The 25,481-nt window shown below is 44.4% G+C and overlaps 2 protein-coding genes across 2 annotated transcripts in view; one reads left to right on the forward strand and one right to left on the reverse strand.

The window, feature by feature from the left end:
• Positions 1-125: 125 nt before the first annotated feature.
• LOC124048414 (synaptic vesicle membrane protein VAT-1 homolog) lies at positions 126-18,320 on the reverse strand. The gene is made up of 6 exons (XM_046369188.1): positions 17,645-18,320; positions 14,885-15,092; positions 12,058-12,228; positions 11,125-11,214; positions 10,484-10,725; positions 126-2,556 (listed from the first exon to the last, which is right to left on the reverse strand). The coding sequence occupies exons 1-6, from the start codon at positions 18,080-18,082 to the stop codon at positions 2,362-2,364; spliced, it is 1,344 nt and encodes a 447-aa protein (XP_046225144.1). The 5' UTR covers positions 18,083-18,320; the 3' UTR covers positions 126-2,361.
• A 4,115-nt stretch (positions 18,321-22,435) lies between these two features.
• The window catches only part of LOC124048415 (rho-related GTP-binding protein RhoN-like), a 117,835-nt gene continuing 114,789 nt past the window's right edge, over positions 22,436-25,481 (forward strand). Inside the window, exons 1-2 of the mRNA XM_046369189.1 lie at positions 22,436-22,756; positions 23,218-23,305. Of these exons, the coding sequence (XP_046225145.1) occupies positions 22,655-22,756; positions 23,218-23,305 (190 nt within the window). The 5' untranslated portion in view covers positions 22,436-22,654. The remainder of the gene's footprint in view (positions 22,757-23,217; positions 23,306-25,481) is intronic.

Raw genomic sequence — 25,481 nt, forward strand, 5'->3', positions numbered from 1 at the left:
GAAGGAAAACTACACAAACCCAACCTTTCCATTTTCACTTCTGACAGAGGGGAAAAATTGCAAATGGAAAAAACAAACTTGAATCATAGACACATTTCTAAACAAAAGTTACATATTCATTTGACTTGTTTAACGTGAAAATAAAGAGATGGGAATGCTCTCCGGAGAGAGAGAGAGAGAGAGAGAGAGAGAGAGAGAGAGAGAGAGAGAGAGAGAGAGAGAGAGAGAGAGAGAGAGAGAGAGAGAGAGAGAGAGAGAGAGAGAGAGAGAGAGAGAGAGAGAGAGAGAGAGAGAGAGAGAATATTAGTAGGAGTGGAGAGTAGGAGTGGAATGTGTGGTGGCGTGGTTTTGGGACGGGGAGAAGAGGAGCTTCCTTTCTCTGCTGCGTCGGGTTACCGCCACAGCTGGAAAAAACATCTGCTTCCTCTTATATTAACCATTTGGAGTTTTGAAAGCAGAGTGGAATTAGAGCTCCGTTTTGTATTTGCAAACTTGATTTAGTCCGAACAGAATTTGAAGGGGGACATACAGTAGAAAGAATGGTCATGGGAATCGAACCCCCGTCTCCAGGTTCGGTATACATCTGCAAGCAGCTGGGTGTGTCAACACTAGACCGTGAGCTCGGCAAGACCATTTGGAGTCATTCATGAAAGCCATAAGATACGGATCCAATGTTATGAAATGGAACACAGTGAGAATTCACCATGAAAACACAGGGGGGGGGGGGGATGGAAATCCCCTTATACAAATTCTACAGATCAAGTGTTCTATTTGCGAATGTGTCATATGATATTTTGGCCACGGATAATAGCGAATGATATCGGCCTATTCGCTGCAGATCATCGTAGAATACAACATCATGGCACCAACGAGGAAGTGTCCAGAGAGCAAGCACTATATAGTTGATGCAAAAGTCAAGTGTGTTCCCATGTTCTCCTGTTTCTTAAGTCAGATCAACTTGACTGGTCTGGAGGAAGGCTGGGAGCAAATCCTTGAGAATACACAGTTACAAACTGGGATTGTTTATATACTTAATATAGAAAGTATATTAAGCTTGTAATAAGTGTATTCCTATTCTACTTTTTATACTGAAGAGGCACTGTTCAACATTGAGAGCCGTGCGACGATAATCACAAAACGAAAGCAGTGTTGACAAGAAAAGCTCGTGCCAAACATTTTTGTTTGTTTGTTTTACCACAAGGTCACCGGGACATTGTTTAATCAAGAACAAATCAAACAGTTTGACAAGGTGAAGGAAGAGGCCCTGTTCTTCCTTCTTTCTCTGTGATACATGGGCAAAGGGGAAAGTTGGTGTTTCATTTGGCACACCAGGTCAGGACAAAAAGCAACAATCCATCTAATAAACTACACTTAAACACGGGTCTCGTAGTACTCTCAAAGTGGCCACAAAGTCAGCGACAATTCACATATTGAAATATGACATGAAGACATCGAAAGAGAATTTTGGCAAAGCACAATTCAAACAACAACATCAAACCTATATATCACTCAGAAACGCTCACATGCACACACACACACACACGCAAGCACGCACACACACACACACACACTTTCCATAATTCACGAATGCAAAATACTGACACATTTTCGTTTAAAAGCTTGACCTCCAATTCATATAACAATACGGTGTCTGCCTGCTGAATCAAGAAGAGCATGCAATTCAACTTGTAGGGAGACACAGCACAGTAAAGGGTTCGACATTGGTGACTCATGAAGTGTTGCGAATGGGGCACTTTTTCCTTTGAAACATAAGGCCTTGGAACATACTGGAAACATAGCAACGTGTCTGAGAAGCTATTTTACAAGCAACACGACTCAGTCACTGGTGTCAGTAGGACAAGACCACCATACACATTTGCCCCTAAGCGCAGTTCTAAGTGCAGCTTATCCTAGCCTTGTCAAACGGAGACTCGGCGATGTGCCGTTGGCACGAGTAGCAAGGGAAAGCCAGCAATGTCGCAGATGAGCACGCTGCGAGACGACGCACTCACACAGAGCATCTGTGCACGTGCACGGCTTACGCTTCAGTCTCCGACGTTAGTATAGCTGTTTGACAACAACTGCGTAGAAATCAGCCTCGCCTTGTGCTCGTTGTTGTTGCTGAAGTCGTCCTGATACGGCTGTTTACTTTGTGTTTCGCAGAATCTACATTTGAACCGAAAGTGGGTAAAAAAAAAAAAAGAAGATCTTAGATCAGCACTTAGGGGCAACTTCACCTCACACGTATAAACAGATAGAAACACTGAGGCAATGGTCGATTTCTGAGACATGGACTGAGGAGTAGAGAAGGCCAATGATGAAGTGCTCAAGTCTACTGCTCACACACATACTCTCCCTTTCTCAATTCTCCTCTCTCTTGACCTCTTCTGTGCCGGTCTCCATCTTATTCTCATCCTTTTCCTCCTCTTTCTTGTCCTCTGTCTCTCCTGGCTCAGGGTTGGACTCGGGCTTTTCCTCCTCTTTCTTTGGCTCCGGGAGCAGAATCACCTTGCCGATGTTGTTGCGCTCGTGCATACGCCTCATCGCGTCACCCACCTGATGGAGGGACAGAGAAAAGAGAGATGGCAGGCAGACAGAAAGGTTGAAATACAGATCGACAAACCAACCAACTGAAAGAGAGAGAGAGAGAGAGAGGGGGAGAGGGATAGAGAGGGGGAGAGAGATAGAGAGGGGGAGAGGGATAGAGAGGGATAGAGAGGGGGAGAGGGATAGAGAGGGGGAGAGGGATAGAGAGGGGGAGAGGGAGAGAGAGGGGGAGAGGGATAGAGAGGGGGAGAGGGAGAGAGGGATAGAGAGGGGGAGAGGGAGAGAGAGGGGGAGAGGGAGAGAGAGAGAGAGAGGGGAGAGAGAGGGGGAGAGAGGGATAGAGATGGGGAGAGGGAGAGGGAGAGAGAGGGGGAGAGGGAGAGAGAGGAGAGAGAGGGGAGAGGGAGAGAGGGGGAGAGGGAGAGAGGGATAGAGAGGGGAGAGGGAGAGAGGGATAGAGAGGGGGAGAGGGATAGAGAGGGGGAGAGGGATAGAGAGGGGGAGAGATCCTCTTCTTTTTTTGCTCCTGTGCAAAAGTTGGATGTTCAGGATCCAGTTTATTTCCCATTTGTAATAACACATTGGAAATCTGCATCAAACCCTCTCCTTTTACCAAGCTCAGATAATGACATCTTCTCTGTCCGTCATATGAATACTGAAAGGGTTTGTCCCTATTTAATTGGGACTGCACACACACACAAGTGCCTCTCTGACTCCACTGCCCCTGCTCTCTCCGCTCACCACCCACCCCACCCCACGGCAACTCAAACAAAGCTTCCCCTAACAACCGACGCCACGGCAACCACGGCCGGTCACCTAGCAACTGCCGGCATCAGACCCATATCAGCCGAGGGGGGGCTGAGAATTGCAGTGAGTCTGACACGTCAGACAGTGTAAACAGGAAGGGGAGGGAGGGAGGAAGGGGAGGGAGGAAGGCTAGGGTGGATAGCAAAGAGCTAATATCTGTGGGGAGACTGCTGTCAAAACAGTTTCAATGAATGTCAAACATTGATTTAATTATTATTATTAATATGCAAGGAACTATTGGAAATGTCATGAAAATGTCACACAGAAAATGAGCCTAGCCTCTACTGGATTAGTTGTAACAACAGTATGTAACATCACACGTACTACAAATAGCGAGTCTGTTAGTCTGGCGTAAATAGGCTACATGCCAGTTGCAATAGACACAAAGTTTCATAGGAAGGTTAGATTAAATATGAAATTAATTTGACCAATCCTATGACTATTCCATTCATTCACTCCTTTCAAAAGGAGTCGGATACCATACCGGCTTCCAGGCAGTCGCATAGCAACAAGAGGTCTAGCTATACACCAGTCATATTTCCTGTCACACAGAGGCACCCTCTAAACATTCTAACCTTTGACGCCAAGCCTTCTGACCAATCAGAAGGGGGTCAAGTGGATAGGAGCGGGGGGAAGAGACGTTTCCCATCCTCTCTGGAAAGGCTTTCAACCGTCGCAATGGAAACCACAGGGGCGGCGAATAGTAAGTAAACAAATCAGTTGGTCTATAATGAAATTGTTGTAAACAGAATTGGGATTTGAAAATACCCCCAGCTCTTCCTCCCGCCCCCCTCTCGCATACCCTCTCTGCCTCCCACACAGTCTGTCAATGTCCAACCCTGTTGAGTAGACATATCAGACATTACTAAAGAAGCAGGAGAGCTAGGTGTAAACATAGCCTTTCAAGGCAGTGGAAGGAGGAGTGCAAGCCTCTGGAGGGATTATATGAAAGCAATACAGAAATATTTAAAATCGCCACCAGGGGGCAGCCGGAAGCAGTGTTTGTATACAATGCAGTACCTTACCAACATTGTACCTTAGACTGCAGGTCCACTGGGCGCCAGTTCAGGTAGATTATGTAGACTACATGCAGGCTACAGCAGAATTCGTATTTGGATTATAATAAATTGACATATTTGTAGGGTCTAAGATGTATTTTTCGTTAGGGAAAATAAATGGTTTTAATATTTGTTCAAGGCACGCAATAGGCAGAATAAATTATTGGTGGCTCAGTGCCTGTGTGGTCCAGCGGTTACAGCCATCAACAGTTTAGCAATGGAAATCTCCCCTACTTTAAGGGCCATCCACACCAAAGACCATAACTATAAAACGTGGGCGAGCATCCCCACTGGAGGAAAGTTGATGGTTTTACAGTAGGCCTACATCTGTCAATCAACTGATGGCCAAATCGGCTATCAACTCAGCCAGAGAAACACAAACAGGAGCCTATTGTCGGTTTTCACACCTTTCATCACGTGACAATGGATAGGCTAACGGGGAGCCTACAGAATGTATTGGTATATAATCAAATAACAAGGGTCTTATTGCAACCGTCAATGGCACTAGATTATCGCCAGCTGATGCCTCGTTAAACCATCAATAGCCGCTAAATTCATAAACACATCTGATCTTCAATTGTAACCATTATTGGACACCTCATTATGTCCTTGTTACCTTAGTCCTGCTTGCAATCAAAGTGTCAAGATATGTTCGCCCTCTAGTTGAATGTCCAACACTTTGTATGAATGGAAACTAATGTCGGTGTAACCTAGTGTTAGTATTTAATTTGTTCCAATTTATGTTATCCATGAAATATAACTGTCTTTAAAATAAAATGATTTGGTATGGTCATTTCTTTTCAAGGTCGGGGGTAAAAATATCCTTGGACTTTCTATAATTACTTAAAATGTGTAACTAAACCAAGACAATCCGGGATTTAGTTACCCAGAAGGGTGTGGACCGGAATCGAACACATACTGACAGCGGCCCTAATCCCTACAACACCCCAGGCCACGATTGAAATCAATTTTGACAGTTCATTCGTAACCTTAGGTTCGCCAGAAACCTTAAGATGTCCTCTTTTTCGATAATATATATCCGAAATGCATATATAAATGCATTTCGGATACAACTTCACACTTGTCGTAGTAGAGATCGATATATATCTTGTGTTAGTTACTAAACTATATACGCCGACGGTTGTTGATGTGTATGGCTGCATTTCAGATACATTTTTTGTACACCTGAATATTGCAGTAATATGATATATAGGCTTACAGCAGCAGTAGGACATTTATTCATATTCATTCTGGTGCGTTTAGCATTTGAGCGAGCGAGGGAAGATGATTTTGATAGCTGGCACTGGCCCGAATGACTCGATTTCCCCCGCATGGAGAGAAAGAGAAATGCGGATTTCCAGTGAATGTATCTAAATCACGAGGCTCATTGAATTTCCGGATGCGCTGGAAAATGTACCACAACAAAAGTGATACAATTAAGATCCGAAATCTGTATGTCAACTCTGTGAGACTACAGGAATCCATGAAATACTACGTTCTCTGCGTCTGCTACGGAGGAGCCCCCGAGCCACAAATATATACTATATCCGTTATTGATGTCACTTGTTAAATCAACTTCTATCAATGTAGGTGAAGGGCAGGAGACAGGTTAAAGAATGAATTTGAAGTCGGAAGTTTACTTACAGTTTAGCCAAATACATTTAAAATCAGTTTTTCAATTCCTGGCATTTAATCTGCGTAAAAATTCCCTGTTTTAGGTCAGTTAGGATCACCACTTTACTTTATGAATGTGAAATGTCAGAATAATAGTATAGAGAATGATTTATTTCAGCTTTTATTTCTTTCATTCCCAGTGGGTCAGAAGTTTACATACACTCAATTAGTATTTGGTAGTATTGGCTTTAAATAGTTTAACTTGGGTCAAACTTTTCTGGTAGCCTTCCACAAGCTTCCCACAATAAGTTGGGTGGATTTTGGCCCATTCCTCCTGATAGAACTGGTGTAACTGAGTCAGGTTTGTAGGCCTCCTTGCTCGCACACGCTTTTTCAGTTCTACCCACAAATTTTCTATAGGATTGAGGTCAGGGCTTTGTGATGGCCACTCCAATACCTTGACTTTGTTGTCCTTAAGCCATTTTGCCACATCTCTGGAAGTATGCTTGGGGTCATTATCCATTTGGAAGACCCATTTGCGACCAAGCTTTAACTTCCTGACTGATGTCTTGAGATGTTGCTTCAAAATGCCCACAAAATTTTCCTTCCTCATGTAGCCATCTATTTTGTGAAGTGCATCAGTCCCTCCTGCAGCAAAGCACCCACACAACATGATGCTGCCAACCCCGTGCTTATCTGTTGGGATGGTGTTCTTCGGCTTGCATGCCTCCCCACCCCTAGCTCTCACCCTCCGATCCAACAGGTCCCAGACGTGCTCAATGGGATTCAGATCCGGGTTCTTCGCTGGCCATGGCAGAACACTGACATTTCTGTCTTGCAGGAAATCACGCACAGAACGAGCAGTATGGCTGGTGGCATTGTCATTCCTGGAGGGTCATGTCAGGATGAGCCTGCAGGAAGGGTACCACATGAGGGAGGAAGATATCTTCCCTATAACGCACAGCGTTGAGATTGCCTGCAATGACAACAATCTCAGTCCGATGATGCTGTGACACACGGCCCCAGACCATGACGGACCCTCCACCTCCAAAACGATCCCGCTCCAGAGTACAGGCCTCGGTGTAACGCTCATTCCTTCAACGATAACGCGATTCCGACCATCACCCCTGGTGAGACAAAACAGCGACTTGTCAGTGAAGAGTACTTTTTGCCAGTCCTGTCTGGTCCAGCGACGGTGGGTTTGGCACACCGGTGATGTCTGGTGAGGACCTGCCTTACAACAGGCCTATTTTTACTTTTTTTTACATTATAGAATAACAGTGAAGACATGGAATCATGTAGTAACGAAAAAAGTGTTAAGCAAATCAAAATATATTTCATATTTGAGATTCTTCAAAGTAGCCACCCTTTTTCCTTGATGAGAGCTTCGAACACTCTTCAAATCAAATCAATGTTTGTTTTTTTTGTCTATGTTTTTGCGGGTGTTGCGAAATTCTTGTGTTTCTATCTCCAACAGTGCAGTAATATCTAAAAATTTCACAACAATACACACAAATCTAAAGTAAAGGAATGGAATTAATAATATATAAATATTTCGGCGAACAACGTCAGAGCGGCATAGACTAAGATACAGTAGAAAAGGATAGAATACATACTGTACATATGAGATGAGTAATGTCATGTTCCATTATTAAAGTGGCCAGTGATGATTTCAAGTCTATATAGGGCAGCAGCCTCTAATGTGCTAGTGATGGCTATTTAACAGTCTGATAGCCTTGAGATAGTAGTTATTTTTCAGTCTCTAGGTCACAGCTTTGATGCACCTGTACTGACATCGCTTTCTGGATGATAGCAGGGCGATCAGGCAGTCGTTCGGGGGTTGTTGTCCTTGATGATTTTTTTGGCCTTCCTGTGACATCGGGTGCTGTAGGTGTCCTGGAGGGCAGGTAGTTTGCCCCCGGTGATGCAATGGGCAGACTGCGATACTCTCTGGAGAGCCCTGCGGTTACGGGCGGTGATACAGACCAACAGGATGCTCTAAATTGTGCATCTGTAACAGTTGGTGAGGGTTTTAGGTGCCAAGCCAAATTTCTTTATCCTCCTGAAGTTGAAGAGGCACTGTTGTGCCGCCTTCACCACACTGTCTGTGTGGGTGTACCATTTCAGTTTGTCAGTGATGTGTACACCGAGGAACTTGAAGCTTTACACCTTCTCCACTGTGGTCCTGTCGATGTGGATAGGGGGTGCTCCCTCTGCTGTTTCCTGAAGTCCACGATCAGCTCTTTTGTTTTGTTGATGTTGGGTGAGAGGTTATTTTTCTGGCACCACACTCCCAGGGCCCTCACCTCCTCCCTGTAGGCTGTCTCGTCATTGTTGGTAATTAGGCCCACTACTGTTGTGTCATTTGCAAACTTGATGATTGAGTTGGAGGCATGCGTGGCTAGGCAGTCATGTTTGAACAGGGAACACAGGAGGAGGCTGAGCACGCATCCTTGTGGGGCCCCAGTGTTGAGGATCAGAAAAGTGGAGGTGTTTCCTACCAACACCATCCGGGGGTTGGCCCGTCAGGAAGTCCAGGACCAAGTTGCACAGGGCGGGGTTCAGACCGAGGGCCTCGAACTTAATGATAAGCTTGGAGGGTACTATGGTGTTGAATGCTGAGCTTTAGTTTAGGATGCTGAGATGGTTTGGGATGAGTTGGATCGCAGAGTGAAGGAAAAGCAGCCAACAAGTGGTCAGCATATGTGGGAACTCCTTCAAGACTTTTGGAAAAGCATTCCTCGAGAAGCTGGTTGAGAGAATGCCAAGAGTGTGCAAAGCTGTCATCAAGGCAAAGGGTGGCTACTTTGAAGATTCTAATATCTTAAATATATTTTGATTTGTTTAACACTTTTTTTGATTACGACATGATTCCACATGTGCTATTTCATAGTTTTAATGTCTTCACTATTATTCTACAATGGAGAAAATGGGATAGGCATTCTCTCAACCAGCTTCATGAGGTAGTCACCTGGAATGCATTTCAATTAACCGGTGTTCTTTAATTTGTGGAATTTCTGTTGTGACAAGGTAGGGATGGTATACAGAAGATAGCCCTATTTGGTAAAAGACCAAGTCCATATTATGGCATGAACAGCACAAATAAGCAAAGAGAAACAACAGTCCATCATTACCTTAAGATATGAAGGTCAGTCAATCTGGAAAATTTCTTCAAGTGCAGTCACAAAACCATAAAGCGCGATGATGAAACTGGCACTAATGAGGACCGCCACAGGAAAGGAAGACTCAAGAGTTACCTCTGCTGCACAGGATAAGATCATTACAGTTACCAGCCTCAGAAATTGCAGCCCAAATAAATGCTTCACATAGTTCAAGTAACAGACACATCTCAACATCAACTGTTCAGAGGAAACTGCGCGAATCAGGCCTTCATGGTCGAATTGTTGCAAAGAAACCACTACTAAAGAACACCAAAAGAAGAAGACACTTGCTTGGGCCAAGAAACATGAGCAATGGACATTAGACCGGTGGAAATCCATCCTTTTATCTGGTGAGTCCAAATTTGAGATTTTTGGTTCCAACCGCCGTGTCTTTGTGAGACGCGGAGTAGGTGAACGGATGATCTCTGTATGTGTGGTTCCCACCGTGAAGCATAGAGGAGGAGGTGGGATGCTGGTGACACTGTCTGTGATTTATTTAGAATTCAAGGCACACTTAACCAGCATGGCTACCACAGCATTCTGCAACGATACGTCATCCCATCTGGTTTGCGATTAGTGGGACTATCATTTGTTTTTCAACAGGACAATGACCCAACACACCTCCAGGCTGTGTAAGGGCTATTTGACCATGGAGAGTGATCAGATGACCTGGCCTCCACAACCAATTGAAATGGTTTGGGATGTGTTGGACCACAGAGTGAAGGAAAAGCAGCCAACAAGTGCTCAGCATATGTGGGAACTTCTTCAAGACTGTTGGAAAAGCATTTCTCATTAAGCTAGTTGAGAGAATGCCAAGAGTGTGCAAAGCTGTCATCAATGCAAAGGGTGGCTACTTTGAAGAATCTAAAATATATTTTGATTTGTTTAACACTTTTTTGGTTACTACATGATTCCATTTGTGTTATTTCATAGTTATTATTATTATTCTACTATTAGAAAATAGTATTGACATTCTCTCAACCAGCTTCATGAGGTAAACTTGAATGAGTAGGTCTGTCCAAAATTTTACCTGATACTGTATACTGTATATAATGCATAGCCACTGAGCTACTCATAGATATTCACTGCACCACACACACACACACACACACACACACACACACACACACACACACACACACACACACACACACACACACACACACACACACACACACACACACACGCACGCACGCACGCACGCACGCACGCACGCACGCACGCACGCACGCCCGCACGCCCGCCCGCCCGCCCGCCCGCCCACCCACCCACCCACCCACCCACCCACCCACCCACCTGTTCAAAGTGGTAGGTGGAGTCAATGCGGGGCTTGATCTTTCCCTGGGTATAGAGTTCCAGTAGGCGGGTCATGGTCTGGGTGATGAGCTCCTCCTCATCACTCAGGTAGCCCAGATGGAAGCCACACACAGCCTTGTTGGCATGCATCAGCCTCAGGGTGTTGATGGTGAATTGGTTGTACCAGGTCTTGGCTACCGCCAATAGGTTCTTCTTCTGACCCGTCACACAGTTGGCTGCACCTGGAAAATGGAGTCATGAAGTCAGGGACACATGGAGAGGACATTACCACCCTACCAGAAATGTGCATGTTAAAAAGTGTTGTAAATATGATAATTACACAACCACACATTTGACACATTTTACAAATTGAAATGCAAACACTTGAAAAGCTAGCTTGGAATGCATATTTTCCCCTCAATACATTTTAAATGTATTGGAAACAGCTTATCAAGTCATTTCACATACCATGGAACATGCTAGAAATGCAAATGGAATGTGTTAAATCTTCTATAAAATGTCCAGTCGGGAAGGGATGTAGTGGTACAGAAAAAGGTGGGTAAACACTGAGCGCCGGTTGAGATGACAGGAGGCGAGTAATGTTAAACGCTAATACAAACAACGGTAATTTAGTCTCTTACCAAACACTATGAGGGTGCCCATGGGCTTCAGCAAACTAAAGGCCTTTTGGGTGTCTGAGCCTCCCAGAGGGTCCAGGACAACGTCCAATCCTGAGGGAAAGAGACAGAAATGCCATTGGAAACTGATTTGCTCGAGTGGATCACTAGTACTGATCGAGAGGCTTGACATACAGCTTACATCGTATGCAATGATACACTACATAATCAAAAGTAGGTGGACACCTACTCGTCGAACATCTCATTCCAAAATCACGGGCATTGAAATGGAGTTGGTTCCCTCTTTGCTGCTATAACAGCCTCCACTCTTCTGGGAAGGCCTTCCATTAGATGTTGGAACATTGCTGCGGGGACTTGCTTCCATTCAGCCACAAGAGCATTAGTGAGGTTGGCCACTCATGTTGGGCGATTAGGCCTGGCTCGCAGTCGGCGTTCCAATTAAATCCAAAGTTGTTCGATGGGGTTGAGGTCAGGGATCTGTGCAGGCCAGTCAAGTTCTTGGTAATGAGACCCGTAACATAACTCATGCAATTGCGCACGGTGATTTTAGGCTGCTCGGCCATGGAAACCCATTTCATGAAGCTCCCGACGGAACAGTTCTTGTGCTGAAGTTGCTTCCAGAGGTAGTTTGGAATTCAGTAGTGAGTGTCGCAACCAAGGACAGACTATTTTTGCGCACTATGCACTTCAGCACTCTGCAGTCCCATTCTGTGAACTTGTGTGGTCTGCCACTTCATGGCTGAGCCGTATACTTCAAAAAGGAGATGACAAAGGCACCTATCAGTGATGCTGATGATACCGCCCTTTAGCCTGGTCCCAGATCTATTTGCGTTGTCTTGCCAACTCATATGGTGATTGTCACACCAATAACCATAGGAGTTGGCAAGACAGTACAAACAGATCTTGGACCAGGTTGCATGTCCAATCCATCCTTACCCTTGGGGCTGATTTTACGGATCTCCTCAGCATAATCTCGTGTACGGTAGTCGATGGGGTGGGTGACGCCCCCCTGGCTGATGGTCTCGTGCTTGCTGGCCGACGCAGTTCCAAACACGGTCACGTCCTCCAGCAACTGACAGAGCTGGGTGGCAGCGATGCCCACACCACCTACAGTAGAGGGACATAAGGGGACAAGACACAGAGAGAGGCACGAGGGACGCATAGCATGAGAGATACTGTAGGTAACATAGATGCAGGAGAATTGTGACAGAGGTGATTCCTGATGAAGGTGATTCGTGATGGAGGAGAAATTTAATAGAGTGGAGACGGGATAACGGAGAAGAGACGGGATGGGAATATGATAGAAGTGAAATCTAATGGACGAGAGATGTGATGGACACTTTGAGAGTTTGATTGAGCCAGCAGGTTTGGCACTTTTGGGACTTCAAATCAAAATCTAATTTTATTGGTCGCATACACATATTTAGCTTTTCATTGGTTCCATTTTGCTAGGCAAGCTGAATCATGCTCAAATACGGTAGAAAGACTTCAAATACTATTCGAACCCAGGTGTGGTGATTTGTGCCACGTACAAAAAAAGCCTCACTTGCAGTATTCTAGACATACTGTTCTGTCACAGGCAGGATGTAAACTCTAAAAGCTTTTAGCAAACCTTTAAATTCTGCTTATCTGACACACTCTCCCCTTCATAGTGATAAGGTGAGGCAACGACACATCTGCCACGCTGATTCTCAACACAGGGGCCCCTCAGGGGTGTGTGCTTAGTCCCCTCCTGTACTCCCTGTTCACCCACAACTGCATGGCCAAGCACGACTCCAGCACCATCCTTAAGTTTGTCGACGACACAACGGTGTTAGGCCTGATCACCGACAACGATGAGACAGCCTATGGGGAGGAGGTCAGAGACCTGGCAGTGTGGTGCCAGGACAATAACCTCTCCCTCAAAGTGACCAAGACAAAGGAGATGATCGTGGACTACAGGAAAAGGAGGGCCGAGCCCGCACCCATTCACACTGAAGGGGCTGTAGTGGAGCAGGTCAAGAGCTTCAAATGACTTGGTGTCCACATCACCAACAAACTATCATGGTCCAAATACACCAAGACAGTCATGAAAAGGGGAACGAAAATGCCTATTCCCCCTCAGGAGACTGAAAAGATTTGGCATGGGTCCTCAGATCCTCAAAAAGTTCTACAGCTGCACCATCGAGAGCATCCTGACTGGTTGCTTCACCGCCTGGTATGGCAACTGCTCGGCATCCAACCGCAAGGCGCTACAGAGGGTAGTGCGTACTGCCCAATACATCACTGGGGCCAAGCTTCCTGCCACCCAGGACCTCTATACCAGGAAGGTCCTAAAAATTGTCAAAGACACCAGCCACCCTAGTCATAGACTCATCTCTCTGCTACCGCACTGCAAACGGTACCGGAGCACCAACTCTAGGTCCAAAAGGCTCCTTAACAGCTTCTACCCCCAAGCCACCCAGACTATTTGCATTGACCCCCCCCCCCTTTTTAATGCTGCTGCTACTCGCTGTTTATTATCTACGCATAGTCGCTTTACCCCTACCTACAGTACATGTACATATTACGTCAATTACCTCAACTAACCTGTACCCCCGCACATTGACTCGGTACCGGTACCCCCTGTATAATCGCCTCGTTATTGTTATTTTATTGTATTACATTTAAGGGCTTGTAAGTTAGCATTTTACAGTAAGGTCTACACGGCGCATGTGACAAATATAATTGTATTTTATTTGATAGTGGATACTCAAAACACAACCCACTGGGCACAGACAGCAATTCAATATCTATTCCACGTTGGTTGAAGTGTGCCCTTTCGCATCACCACCGCCAGCTACTGCTCTCATAAAAATATTTCTGACACACCCCCGGACCTACAGCGTTACCGCCAGCACTAAGATTTACCATTGCGCTAAGTTTGGTAAAATAGAGCCCCTACTTTGTGGCTGTGTGTGTTCAAAAAAAGATAGAGCACAATTTGTAGGAAGAAAACAGAAACCTTTCTGTTTGTTCCAACATCTAAGAGCGGAGCTCAAAGGTTACTCATGTAACCGCGGTTCTATGAAACAAGCATTTGTATTTTTTTGGGGGGGGGGGTTTCTCTCGCATCCTCATTTCCAAATCAGGTGACCCCACATGGGGCCCGTGACCACTAGTTTAGGAAACACTGCAGTACAGTATAAACCAAACCCTACTTATCTTATCCATCTTTGTTTTGTTTTTTCAAGGCCATGAAGTTAAAAAACCACGTGAAACGTTGAGTGTTACCAAAGCAACAGGATGATAACGATCTATATTGTCAGTTGGCTAAGGTGCTGCATGTCGTACAGTGTTATCCTCAGAGGTAAGAGGTGGCGTTGCCATGGAAATGGAGGCCTATTGTTCCAGGGTAAAAGGACAGGGGAGTCACCACATACTTGTATGTCCACCTACGCTATATACTGTGCAGTCTCCCATTCTAAGGTCAAGGAAAGTATGTCAAAGCCGTGACTTAAGCCTAGTCAGTGGTGCAGATGAATGGCTATGTTATATAGTACTACTGTGGTTGTGAGGGGACATTCTGGGGCTGTGGAGTGTGTTTGTGGTGGGGAAAGGGGTACATTTTTATAGTATGTGTATGTGACCTACGAGTGCCACTCGATGTATAATCAGTCACATTCCAATAAGTAAACATGAGCGTGTGTGTATGTTCGTAAGAATGTGTGTGTATGTGTACTTGTGTGAGTGTGTATGCGTTTGCGCCCTTGTGGATGTGTGTGCGTGTCCACCACTACTGTACCTGCTGCCATGTGGATGAGGATGCTCTGTCCGGCCCTGACGTTGGCCATCTCAAAAAGCATCATGTAGGCCGTCAGGTAGTTGACGGGGAGGGCCGCCGCTTCCTCGAAGCTCATTGACTCAGGCATGATGAATGTTTGGCTAGCAGGCACAACCACCACCTCCTGCCACAGACCGTGACGACTCAACACCAACACACGGTCACCCACCTGAGAGAGGGACATTTCACATGGGTCACAAGTCACAGCAAAATCCTAACAACTATTTGTTGAGTGGCAAAGTTTTCTGACTAAAATAATATTGTGGTGGTTGCCAACAGGAAGTTGTTTTCTTTACGGTCGATGTGAATATTATGAACGAGAGGAGAAGATGTCTTTATTGAGATGCACTCCTGCAATAGCTGAATCTCCCATGTCAGAAGAGCACTGCTGACTTACTTTCCTGGGGCCAGATCAATTGTTGCGGTTTTGCCCAACTCCTATGGTCATTGTCTAACAGATCTGGGACCAGGCAAGACGTAGACTTTTTATTTGTGTTTCGAAAGAGGTCAAGAGGCGGAAGACGCAGGAAAGTCTGAATATTATAACATTTCCTGTATGTGATTCCTCGAGATGTTGCTTCTCTTCCTGCTGCTCACAAACACATGACAATAAAGTACTCATGACTCACAGATCACATTGTCACATTGCATTTTATGCGGTCACTGACCTCAAGGTCTGCACAAAGGGTGCATGACCAATTGAGACCTATCAGAACCTGCATGAAACTTCTATTTGAAAATATACCATTGTTCAGGAATATTCTGTGGAAGTGTTGGTTGAGTATTTCACAGAACCAGTCAATAACACATACCAGGAAAGAATGAATAAAAAAGAAAAACAAGAGAACACGGAAAAAACAAACGCCACTGAGGAAAAGGTTCAAATGTGGGTGGGGCTTTATGCTCGAAAAGTGAATATGTCAACGGTTGACATCATTTGATCACTGACCAATCTGATCACACCATTACTGATCACATCTATCTGGTCTTTTTAGGATGGGCGAAGAGGATTCAACAAGGCTGAAGATTTTAAAACAGGGTCGTATTAATTTGTACCAAACGGAAGAAAACTGACTGAAACAGAGGGGGACTAATTGGATTTGTCCAGTAAGAAATGCTGATTTCTGTTTTTTCATTGCAAGACATTTTAAAACACTGCAATGCTTGCCCTGATGAATACGACCCAAATCTGGTGTCTGTTTCAGCCCGGGAAATATCCCATGTGACCTCATCCGAAACAGCCACGCCCTCAGTCCACCTCTGGATAGCTTCACTGATTGGGCCAAAGCGGCCATTTGGACAAACGTCGATAAAACAGTGAGTTGTTGAGACCATGTTGGCCAAAAGACAAAACCTGAGCTCAGCATAAACAGAAACAGGAACAGGTCCAAGCCTAGGCTACTCCCAAAACAGACTCTAAAAGGCAGCAGCTGGGTTCTGCCTTTTTATTGTCCACAGATCGGGTAGCACTCTGACTCTAGGCTGTTGTTGTTGGTGGTGGTGGTGGTTAGGTGTCTTGGAACTAGAAGCACAAGAATTTCGCTACACTCGCATTAACATCTGTTAACCATGTGTTTGTGAACAATACAATTTGATTTGATTTGTGACCAATTGTGCAGAAAGAATGTGCTGTCCTTCTATAGGATTCTTCTAGCCATCTGTTTGGGGGAAGGGAGGGTGGAAAGGGGTGTGGCAAGGGGAGGAGAAGAAAATGAAGGGGGAGGAGAAGGAAATATCAAATGTAACTGACCATGTTTGTGGAACAGTGAAGGGTTATGATGTACCGTACAAACAGTACTGACTATATGGGTCTGACAGACAGACAGACAGACAGACAGACTCACACATATGCTCACCTTGCATATCGGCAAACAATTGCACACAAACACAGGGCCAAAACACACACACACGCACACGCCAAAGGAAATATTGCTGATATCAAAATATTATATCAGAGCCCTTCATCAAATAGATTGGGTCATGTCATTGCAGTGTTACGCACACATGAGTTGACAGCCCTTGGGGGAATTCTCTTATCACAGCATGGCAGTGTCAGTGTCATCACTCATTTCACATCTCCATCCCACTTCGGATATTCACAGTCTGGAAGTATCAGAGAGGGAACAAATGGAGACAGGGGAGAACCTGTTAACCCCAACCTCTGATTATCACTTCTCAACAGCTTCTTGGGGGTGTTATAACAAATCGAGAAAGGGAGTAGGAGGACACACCAACTGACCACAGGATATGTGACTTTCATTGGGAAGACAGAATATGCTCACTGCTATTATAGTAGCCCAATATTTGATACTAAAATCAAGACAATAATGCAGCCAAGGATGAAAACAACTAAAAATGTTTATTATCTTGTAATAACGCTGTCATACAAAGACAGTTGTTTCAACCTTGTGACTGCATGAATAACTAACACAATGATATGAAGGCAGAAAGGAAGATATTAAAGAGATAAATCACGTATAAGGAGCGCCCAAAATAGTGCTATCATACTGCACTGTTAACCAAGATTTTGTGCACGCCTCCTCAATAAAATATTATAGCCTATATAACGGTTCTGTGCCTGGACAAAAAGGGCAACGTTTGATGTATTGATTGGGCGGGCCTCGCCCAATGAATTTGATTTGAATAGAAATGATGAGTAATAGGCTACCATAAAGAAAGAAAGGGCTTGAAAGAAACATGATGCTATGTTTTTAGACTCACTTTTCTATCCGTCACCTCTTCCCCTAAGGCTTCAATCACGCCCGAGCATTCCATCCCGGGCGTGACGGGCGGCGACGGCAGCAGCTCATACATCCCCTGTCTCCCCAACAACTCGGCGAAGTTCAGACCACACGCCTTGACCCGCACCAGCACCTCTGCGTTTTTCAGGCTCGGCTTTCCCTTTTTCACCTGGAGCTTCACTTTGTCATAGCCTCCATAGCCCGTTAGGAACAAAGCACGGTAGCTGAAAACTTCCTCATCGGGCGCCACCGGCGCTCTGTCTGGGGTCGCCGCCGCAGGCTCGTCTACTGGCTCTTCCGCGGGGGATGGCTCACACTCTTGGGCTGCCTCCGATGGAGGTTCCTCAGTAGGTGGGTTCTCTGTCTTCTCTTCTGCGGATTCTTGCTGCTGTCGTGCCGGTGCCTCTTCGCCAGACATGATCGGAATCACAAAAATAGCCTATTTTTTCCAATGCGCTTTTCTTTCTTTGGTAGTTCTGTTTCTCAGGTTTCCCCGATAGTCTAAAAAACACCTGACAGAAGTTGCAGTAAAATTGTATTTTTTCGTAAACTAGCCTATTGCGGTGCACAATTCCACTGTAAAAAATATAGATTACAACAGGTAATACCAGGAGGGGATTTGAGTGCGTGCACCCTAGCCAGGAAAGTGGCAGATATTCTACTTGGCAATGGAGAACAGTGCGCAGTCAGACGGGATGTGGCCACGGTTAAAGGGCGGAAAGTGGATTTCTAGTCAGAGGACGGGAGCTAAAGCAAGAGGTCGGCGGAGCTCGCTTAGCAACAGGTGGCGTTGCCATCAAGGTGCATGGGGCTTACAGGCCTATGTCAACAGGGAAATAGAAAGGATGATGACCAAAATATAGCCTAGAGATAGGTATGCACGGGAGAACAAGAAGACCAATTTTCAAGAAGCTTAAACATTTTGGTCCAATTTTGCAATCTATTATTGATCTCAAGACATTCTCTGGCAACAACAATAGGCCTAATGCAGCAACAGGGGCACGTTTTAAATTACATTGTGTAAAAAGACTATTAGTGTCACGTTCTGACCATAGTTCTGTTATTTTATCTTTGTTTTAGTATGGTCAGGGGCGTGAGTTGGGTGGGCAGTCTATGTTTGTTTTTCTATGTTGGTTTTTGAGTTCGGCCTAGTATGGTTCTCAATCAGAGGCAGCTGTCAATTGTTGTCCCAGATTGAGAATCATAATTAGGTAGCCTGGGTTTCAGTTTTGGGTTGTGGGTGTTTGTCTTCCGTGTCAGTGTGTGTCGCCACACGGGACTGTTTCGTTCATTTCACGTTTATTGTTTTGTATTTCGTAGTGTTCAGTTTATGTCCTCCGATCCTTCTCGCTTTTCCTCCTCAGAAGAGCAGGACGAGGTTCCTTACAATTAGACCCAGTGTGGAACCATTGACATAATGGAACCTGTAGTTGAGGGGTCCTAAAACTGCAAAAGGCAGTCATGAAAGTTTTTGTGTTGTCCCAGTCTGTGAAACAGGAAGTCACTAGGTGATAAAGATGTGGCCAAGGGGCATGGCAGGAAATGCCTGAGTTAATAGAGAGCCTGGCACTTGGAGGACAGGGCTGACATTTTTCACTTCCTACTCCTCTTGTTTGTAGGGTCTGATTGAGGGGCAAACAAGCCACCTTAAAAACATTTTTTTTTTTAAATTGCCCCCAAAAAGTTGAACCAGCTCACTTGCTTTTACATTATGGTATGACTATTATAATGTTCAATGTTTCTTTAGAATTTTTTTTTTAAAGGAATATTTTCACCATATTAAAACTAATGTTCAGTTCACATAACGGACAGACATAAATTAATCATTAATCACACAAAATAAACTACCTTCAGAAATTACTCTGTCAAAGCAAGAACATAACTAGGGGTTTGCAATGATGATGACAATTTGGAGACATTTTTGGATTAAGTGGGTCAAAATTCAAAAGGCACTTTCACATTTGAGCTGTCTTTGTGGCAGGCGCATAGTAACAATTGAATAACATGAGAGAAAAAAAAAAGAAACCGACAGACACTGCTCTTGCGGGTATCAAATCAAATCAAATGTTATTGGTCACATACACACAGTTAGCAGATGTTAATGCAAGTGTAGCGAAATGCTTTATCTTTATTAAGCTGGCTTTTGGGCTTAAAATGAGTAACAGTTCATTGTTGGGTTTCTAGGCCAGAAACAGTATTTTGGGAAAACACATGTTTAAGTTTAATTTTGGGAAAGAATTTCAACAGATCTACTTTCCTATCAAAGGGTTTGTCTGTACATGTAGGTAGAAAAGAGAGGCCCTTAGACAAGACTGAGACTTGTGCGTCAGTGAGCTCTTTTTTGGGGAGGTTAACTACCGCGTGCTGCTGTAGCACCGTGTCCACGGCCTGTGGTTAAAAATCTTCTTAGAAATCGGAAAAAAACATGACGAGACATGTCAAAATTCAGATTTTTGGCACTTGAGCAAAAAAAAGAGATTTTTTTGAATTTCTATGGAAGGGCACTTCATTTAATATAACAGCAATTGAAATGTCATTATATGTGCACCATTTCTACTTAAAATGTCAAACAGACGCACATTGTGTGCTCGTGGAACGACCCAGTTGCTATAGGTCAGAAAGAGTGGGCAAGGCGCAACACACACAAGCACGCGAAACTGACGTCAGTGTGCTGCTAATAGTATAGCTCCTCCACTGCCCATGTCCCCATGGGGGCTCGAACCAGTAATCCTCTGCCCGCAAACACACTTGACCCCACGCCTTCAAACCGTTTGAGCCATCGAAAAGTCTCAAATTTGGTAGCTCCACCAGCGACATGTCAAGCTAGCTGTTGAGTGAGCTTTCGGCACATGCACACACCAACAACTTCATAGAAGAGTCCAATTTCTTAAGCTATAAAAACTATACAACACTAATGTAGGCTACTTATGAAATTAGACCCTCCCATAGGTGACCATGGTATGTGTACTATTATGTGTCCATAATACCTTTGTTTTTACAGGTGTGTGGGGGGAGAACGATGACATACACCATATATGAACAACCCTTCAAACTCGTGGCTTCTCAGCCACACCCGTTACTGACCGGTGTATAAAATCAGGCACGCAGGCATGCAATCTCCAGAGACAAACATTGGCAGTAGAATGGTCTTACTGAAGAGCTCAGTGACTTTCAACGTGGCACTGTCATAGGATGCCACCTTACTAACAAGTCAGTACGGCACATTTCTGCCTTATTTAGAACTGCCCCGGCCAACTGTAATGCTGTTACTGTGAAGTGGAAATGTCCAAGAGCGACAAAGGCTCAGTCGTGAAGTGGCAGGTCACACGAGCTCACAGAACGCGACCGCTGAGTGGTGGAGGTGCATAAGCACTTAAAAATCGTCTGTCCTCCGTTGCAACACTCACTACTGAGTTCCAACATCAGCACAAGAACTGTTCCTCTGGAGCTTCGTGGAACGGGTTTCCATGGCCGAGCGGCCGCGCACAAGGCTCAAATCACCACGCGCGGTGCTAAGCGTCGGATGGAGTGACGTAAAGCTCGCCGCCGTTGGACTCCGGAGCGGTGGAAAGAGTTCTCTAGAGTGATGATTACATGTCGCTAGTTGTCGTGTCCATCGCTTTGTGCATTGTCTTGTGCTGCCACCTGCAGCTGAATGGATGGCAATGGCATCCTCTTTGTGCAAGGATGCGCACCAACAAGTCAATGGGAAAGAATGGCCATTGGAAGAAAATAGCTCCATGCAGCCTATGGCCTCTCCTCGAGGGTGATATTACAATGTCTGTCAACACGAGATGGAAAGTATTCTTTATCCCTTTTCTCAAAACACATTTAACTCGTGTGTGTCCTGGCTTCCATGGTGTAAGCCCTAGCTACAATGTGGGGAACCACGTCTGACAGTCCCGTTCTGTAATACAACACAACACTGCATTGTGAAAATGTATGCACGCACTACTGTAAATGGCTTTGGATGTAACCGTCTGCTAAAATGGCATATGTAATATAATACAAAGTGGGATTTGGAGTTGGACGCTCAATATTCTTGTGTGCCCTTTCTCACCAGTAGATGGCGATAGAAACCTGGTCATTGTGTCAATGCAAGACCAGTGCAGACGTGTTGCTTCTGACCGTGATCTCGGGAACCACAGAACTAAATCTCTGCAGGTGTTTGGAGAGATTGCCCTGTAGACCAGAAGTGTCACGAAGGGAGCACTGATGGAGATAATTGTGTTGATATTCATCTTAGAATCACAGAATACACAACCTCTACTGGATTCAGTATGCCACTCATTTTTCACGGCATGGCATTTGCGTTAACCAGCTAGCACCAACCACTACTGCCAAGCATGGTAAGGTTCAGTCAACTCTTAATAAAAAGGGAAAATACCAGGAGATTACAGTATATGAGAGATGGGTGAGAGAGATAAGTGTGTGTTTGTGTCTGAGAGAGAGAGAGAGAGAGAGAGAGAGAGAGAGAGAGAGAGAGAGAGAGAGAGAGAGAGAGAGAGAGAGAGAGAGAGAGATAGGGGTATGTGTTCTTGTAAAGGGGGGGGGGGGGTTATTTCACAAAGGAAGGGGGACAGAACTATTCTTCAGATTTGATCAAAGGTGTTGTTGATGGATGATTATGCCATTATCCCGAACAGTTGGCATGCAAATAAACGTTAGCTCCTCAGACCTTCTCATTGGTTGTTAGTGGCTGATGGGCGGGTCTAAAGAGGAAAGTGAAAATACAAACTCACGCTCTGTCAGCATCCAGCGGTGGCAAACAGGAACATTGTGGAGTAGGCTATGCAGGCGCGCTAAAGAGTTATTACAGTCCTGAGTCTGACAGTCAAAGCTTCGGGAAGGCACACACAGCGAGGAATACAACTGAAAACAGGGAGGGAAATCTCACCGGTATCTACTTTCTACACTTTGTCTTGGGGACTATTCTGGAGTGTAGCTAAATGAAAAGAAGGCGACGCATCATAACCAAATAGACGGCACTATGGAGAGCAAGGGCAGCCGCTGTAAAATCGTGGTGGTCGGCGATACGCAATGTGGCAAAACGGCATTACTTCATGTATTCGCCAAAGACTCGTATCCAGAGGTACGTCATTGCGATTGTATTACGAAGTTTGTACGATTGTAATAAATAAATCATTATTTTAAATAAAATACAAATATACATTTAGCGTTCGCACCATGCGCGCATCAACGCGCATCAGGCAAATCCATAAACTATGTTTTAAAACATTTAATAATTCTAAAGTTTTTAGGCTTTAGATCCTGTCTATAGCCTAATGTATATAGCCTAAATCTATGGCACATATTTTTCATTTAATGACATACATTTAGCCTTATCCCTATACATTCTAGCAGGCCATGTGTCTTAGATTTGGCTCAGAATTAATATGGTGTCTGCCATATGCACATAACCTACATGTGATATAGGAATAAGCCTAAAACAGACTTTCTCAGCCGAGATGAGTGGGAATGGAACATGGTATCATTTTGCATCATTGGGCAGATTTAGGTTTTCATTTTGCCATTTGAAATGTTTATTTTCAGAATTATGTCCCGACTGTCTTCGAGAACTACACGGCGAGTTTCGAGATCGAGAAACAGAGGATTGAGCTGAACATGTGGGACACATCAGGTAAGGACTGTGGCTTCAAGCGGGACTAATTTAATAAATGAATGTTGACACTTGGATTCGAAGATGTCACAACTCGCACAAGTAATGTGGACAGTGAGCCAGGTCTTTTAGTGTGCTAGGCTCAGCTCAAGGTGCAGAAATTGGCAATGATGCGACAGTTTTGAGCATTCAGAAAAATCCAGAGTTGTTCAAATGAATTATATTTATTCGGATTAATAATGCTGGATTTTCCCAACAAATTATGCAGAGCAATTTGTGTTTTTGTGCACACAAAACTACGCACAGAAATGACATATTTTCAAGGGAGGCTACCTTTCTTGGACATTTCTTGTTAATTCCTGTTTTTTGACAGTTGAGTACATATTGAATGTCAAGCCCTTAGGCCTGCTGCAGTTGACCTGGTATTGTATTGCACCAATCTGTCTTTTTGAGGGATTGCCGCTTTCATGTCCAATCAGTTATCAGAAGCGCCTAGTTCCCAGTGGGAAGTTTCACTTGAATCCCAGCTAACAACAAACGTTCCCACAACTTTAGAGAAAGTTCCCTTAAGAGTCTCATTAGGTCATTAACTAACGTTTTCATAGGAATGTTCCCATGATGTGCAAGGCATTTTAACCAAGAGACCATCCCCTTAATGTAAAATATAATTTATCCAGAACGGTTTACCATGTTCTCAGAACTGAAAATATGAATGTTCCAGACACGTTTCATGCGGACGTTGCACAAACATCAATGTGTCCAGTTTTCTGTAGGTTAAGAGAAGACATGACTAGAATATTAATATATTATTTTCTGAGAACATGGCAACCATGTTCTGTGAATGTTTGGTGGGACATTGATGGAATATTCTCCTAACCCTCCGAAAACTTGACAAATTAATTTTCTTGCAACACTCCCATAAAACGTGTCAAGATCATGAATATCTTATATTCTGAGAACATGGCAAGCATGCTCTGTGTATGTTTGGCGGGACGTTGATGGAATATTCTCCTAACCTACAGAAAACTGGGCACATTGATGTTCTAGTCATGTTTCATGGGAATGTGACGGAAAAACATTTGTGCCCCCCCCCAAAACACACATCACGTTACTGATGCCAAGCCAATCAAGGCCCTCCATTCATAGCTCTTTGTCTGTTGGCAAGGTTAGCGATACTCACACACACACAGTGCTTTTAAGACACAGTGTTTTCAATTAACATATTTGACACACTTTGACATACATGATTACATTGTGCTTGTTCAATTAATCAGCAATTATTATTCAACATGACCTCACCTGGGATTTGGACTCACAGCCTCTTGGTTCACGATATTCTGATCTGACACCTTATCTGTGTAAGGTATCAGTTATTAATCTGACTATTCGCTCATCATTGATTTTGTTGACTTATTTCAGCAATTGAATGGCTTTCTGTATAGTTGTCTAATGTTGGCGGGGCATCTTAACCTGTTTTAATGATAGTCCTGAATCACTATGATCCATTAAATATACTGAACAAAAAAATAAGCGCAACATGCAGCAATTTCAAAGTGTTTACAGAGTTACAGTTCAAATAAGGAAATCAGTCAATTGAAAGAAATTCATTAGGCCCTAATCTATGGATTTCACATGAATGGGCAGGGGTGCAACCATGGGTAGGCATAGGCCCACCCACTGGGGAGCCAGGCCCAGCGAATCAGAATTAGCTTTCCCAAACAAAAGGGCTTTATTACAGACAGAAATACTCATCAGCACACCCACCCCTCCTCAGACGATCCTGCAGGTGAAGAAGTTGGATGTGGAGGTCCTGGGCTAGTGTGGTTACATGTGGTCTATGGTTGTGAGGCCGGTTGGAAGTACTGCCAAATTCTCTAAAATGACGTTGGAGGCAGCTTATGGTAGAGAAATTAACATTAAATGATCAGGCAACAGCTCTAATGGACATTCTTGCAGTCAGCATGCCAATTGCACGCCCCCTCAAAACTTGAGACATCTGTGGCATTGTGTTGTGTGACAAAACTGCACATTTTAAAGTGGCCTTTTATTGTCCACAGCACAAGGTGCACCTGTGTAATTATCATGCTGTTTAATCAGCTTCTTGATGTGTCACACCTGTCAGGTGGATGGATGATCTTGGCAAAGGAGAAAAGCTCACTAACAGGGATGTAAACAAATTAGTGCACAAAACTTGAGA

Source organism: Oncorhynchus gorbuscha, linkage group LG11 (genome assembly GCF_021184085.1).
Source record: "Oncorhynchus gorbuscha isolate QuinsamMale2020 ecotype Even-year linkage group LG11, OgorEven_v1.0, whole genome shotgun sequence".
NCBI lineage: Eukaryota > Metazoa > Chordata > Actinopteri > Salmoniformes > Salmonidae > Oncorhynchus > Oncorhynchus gorbuscha.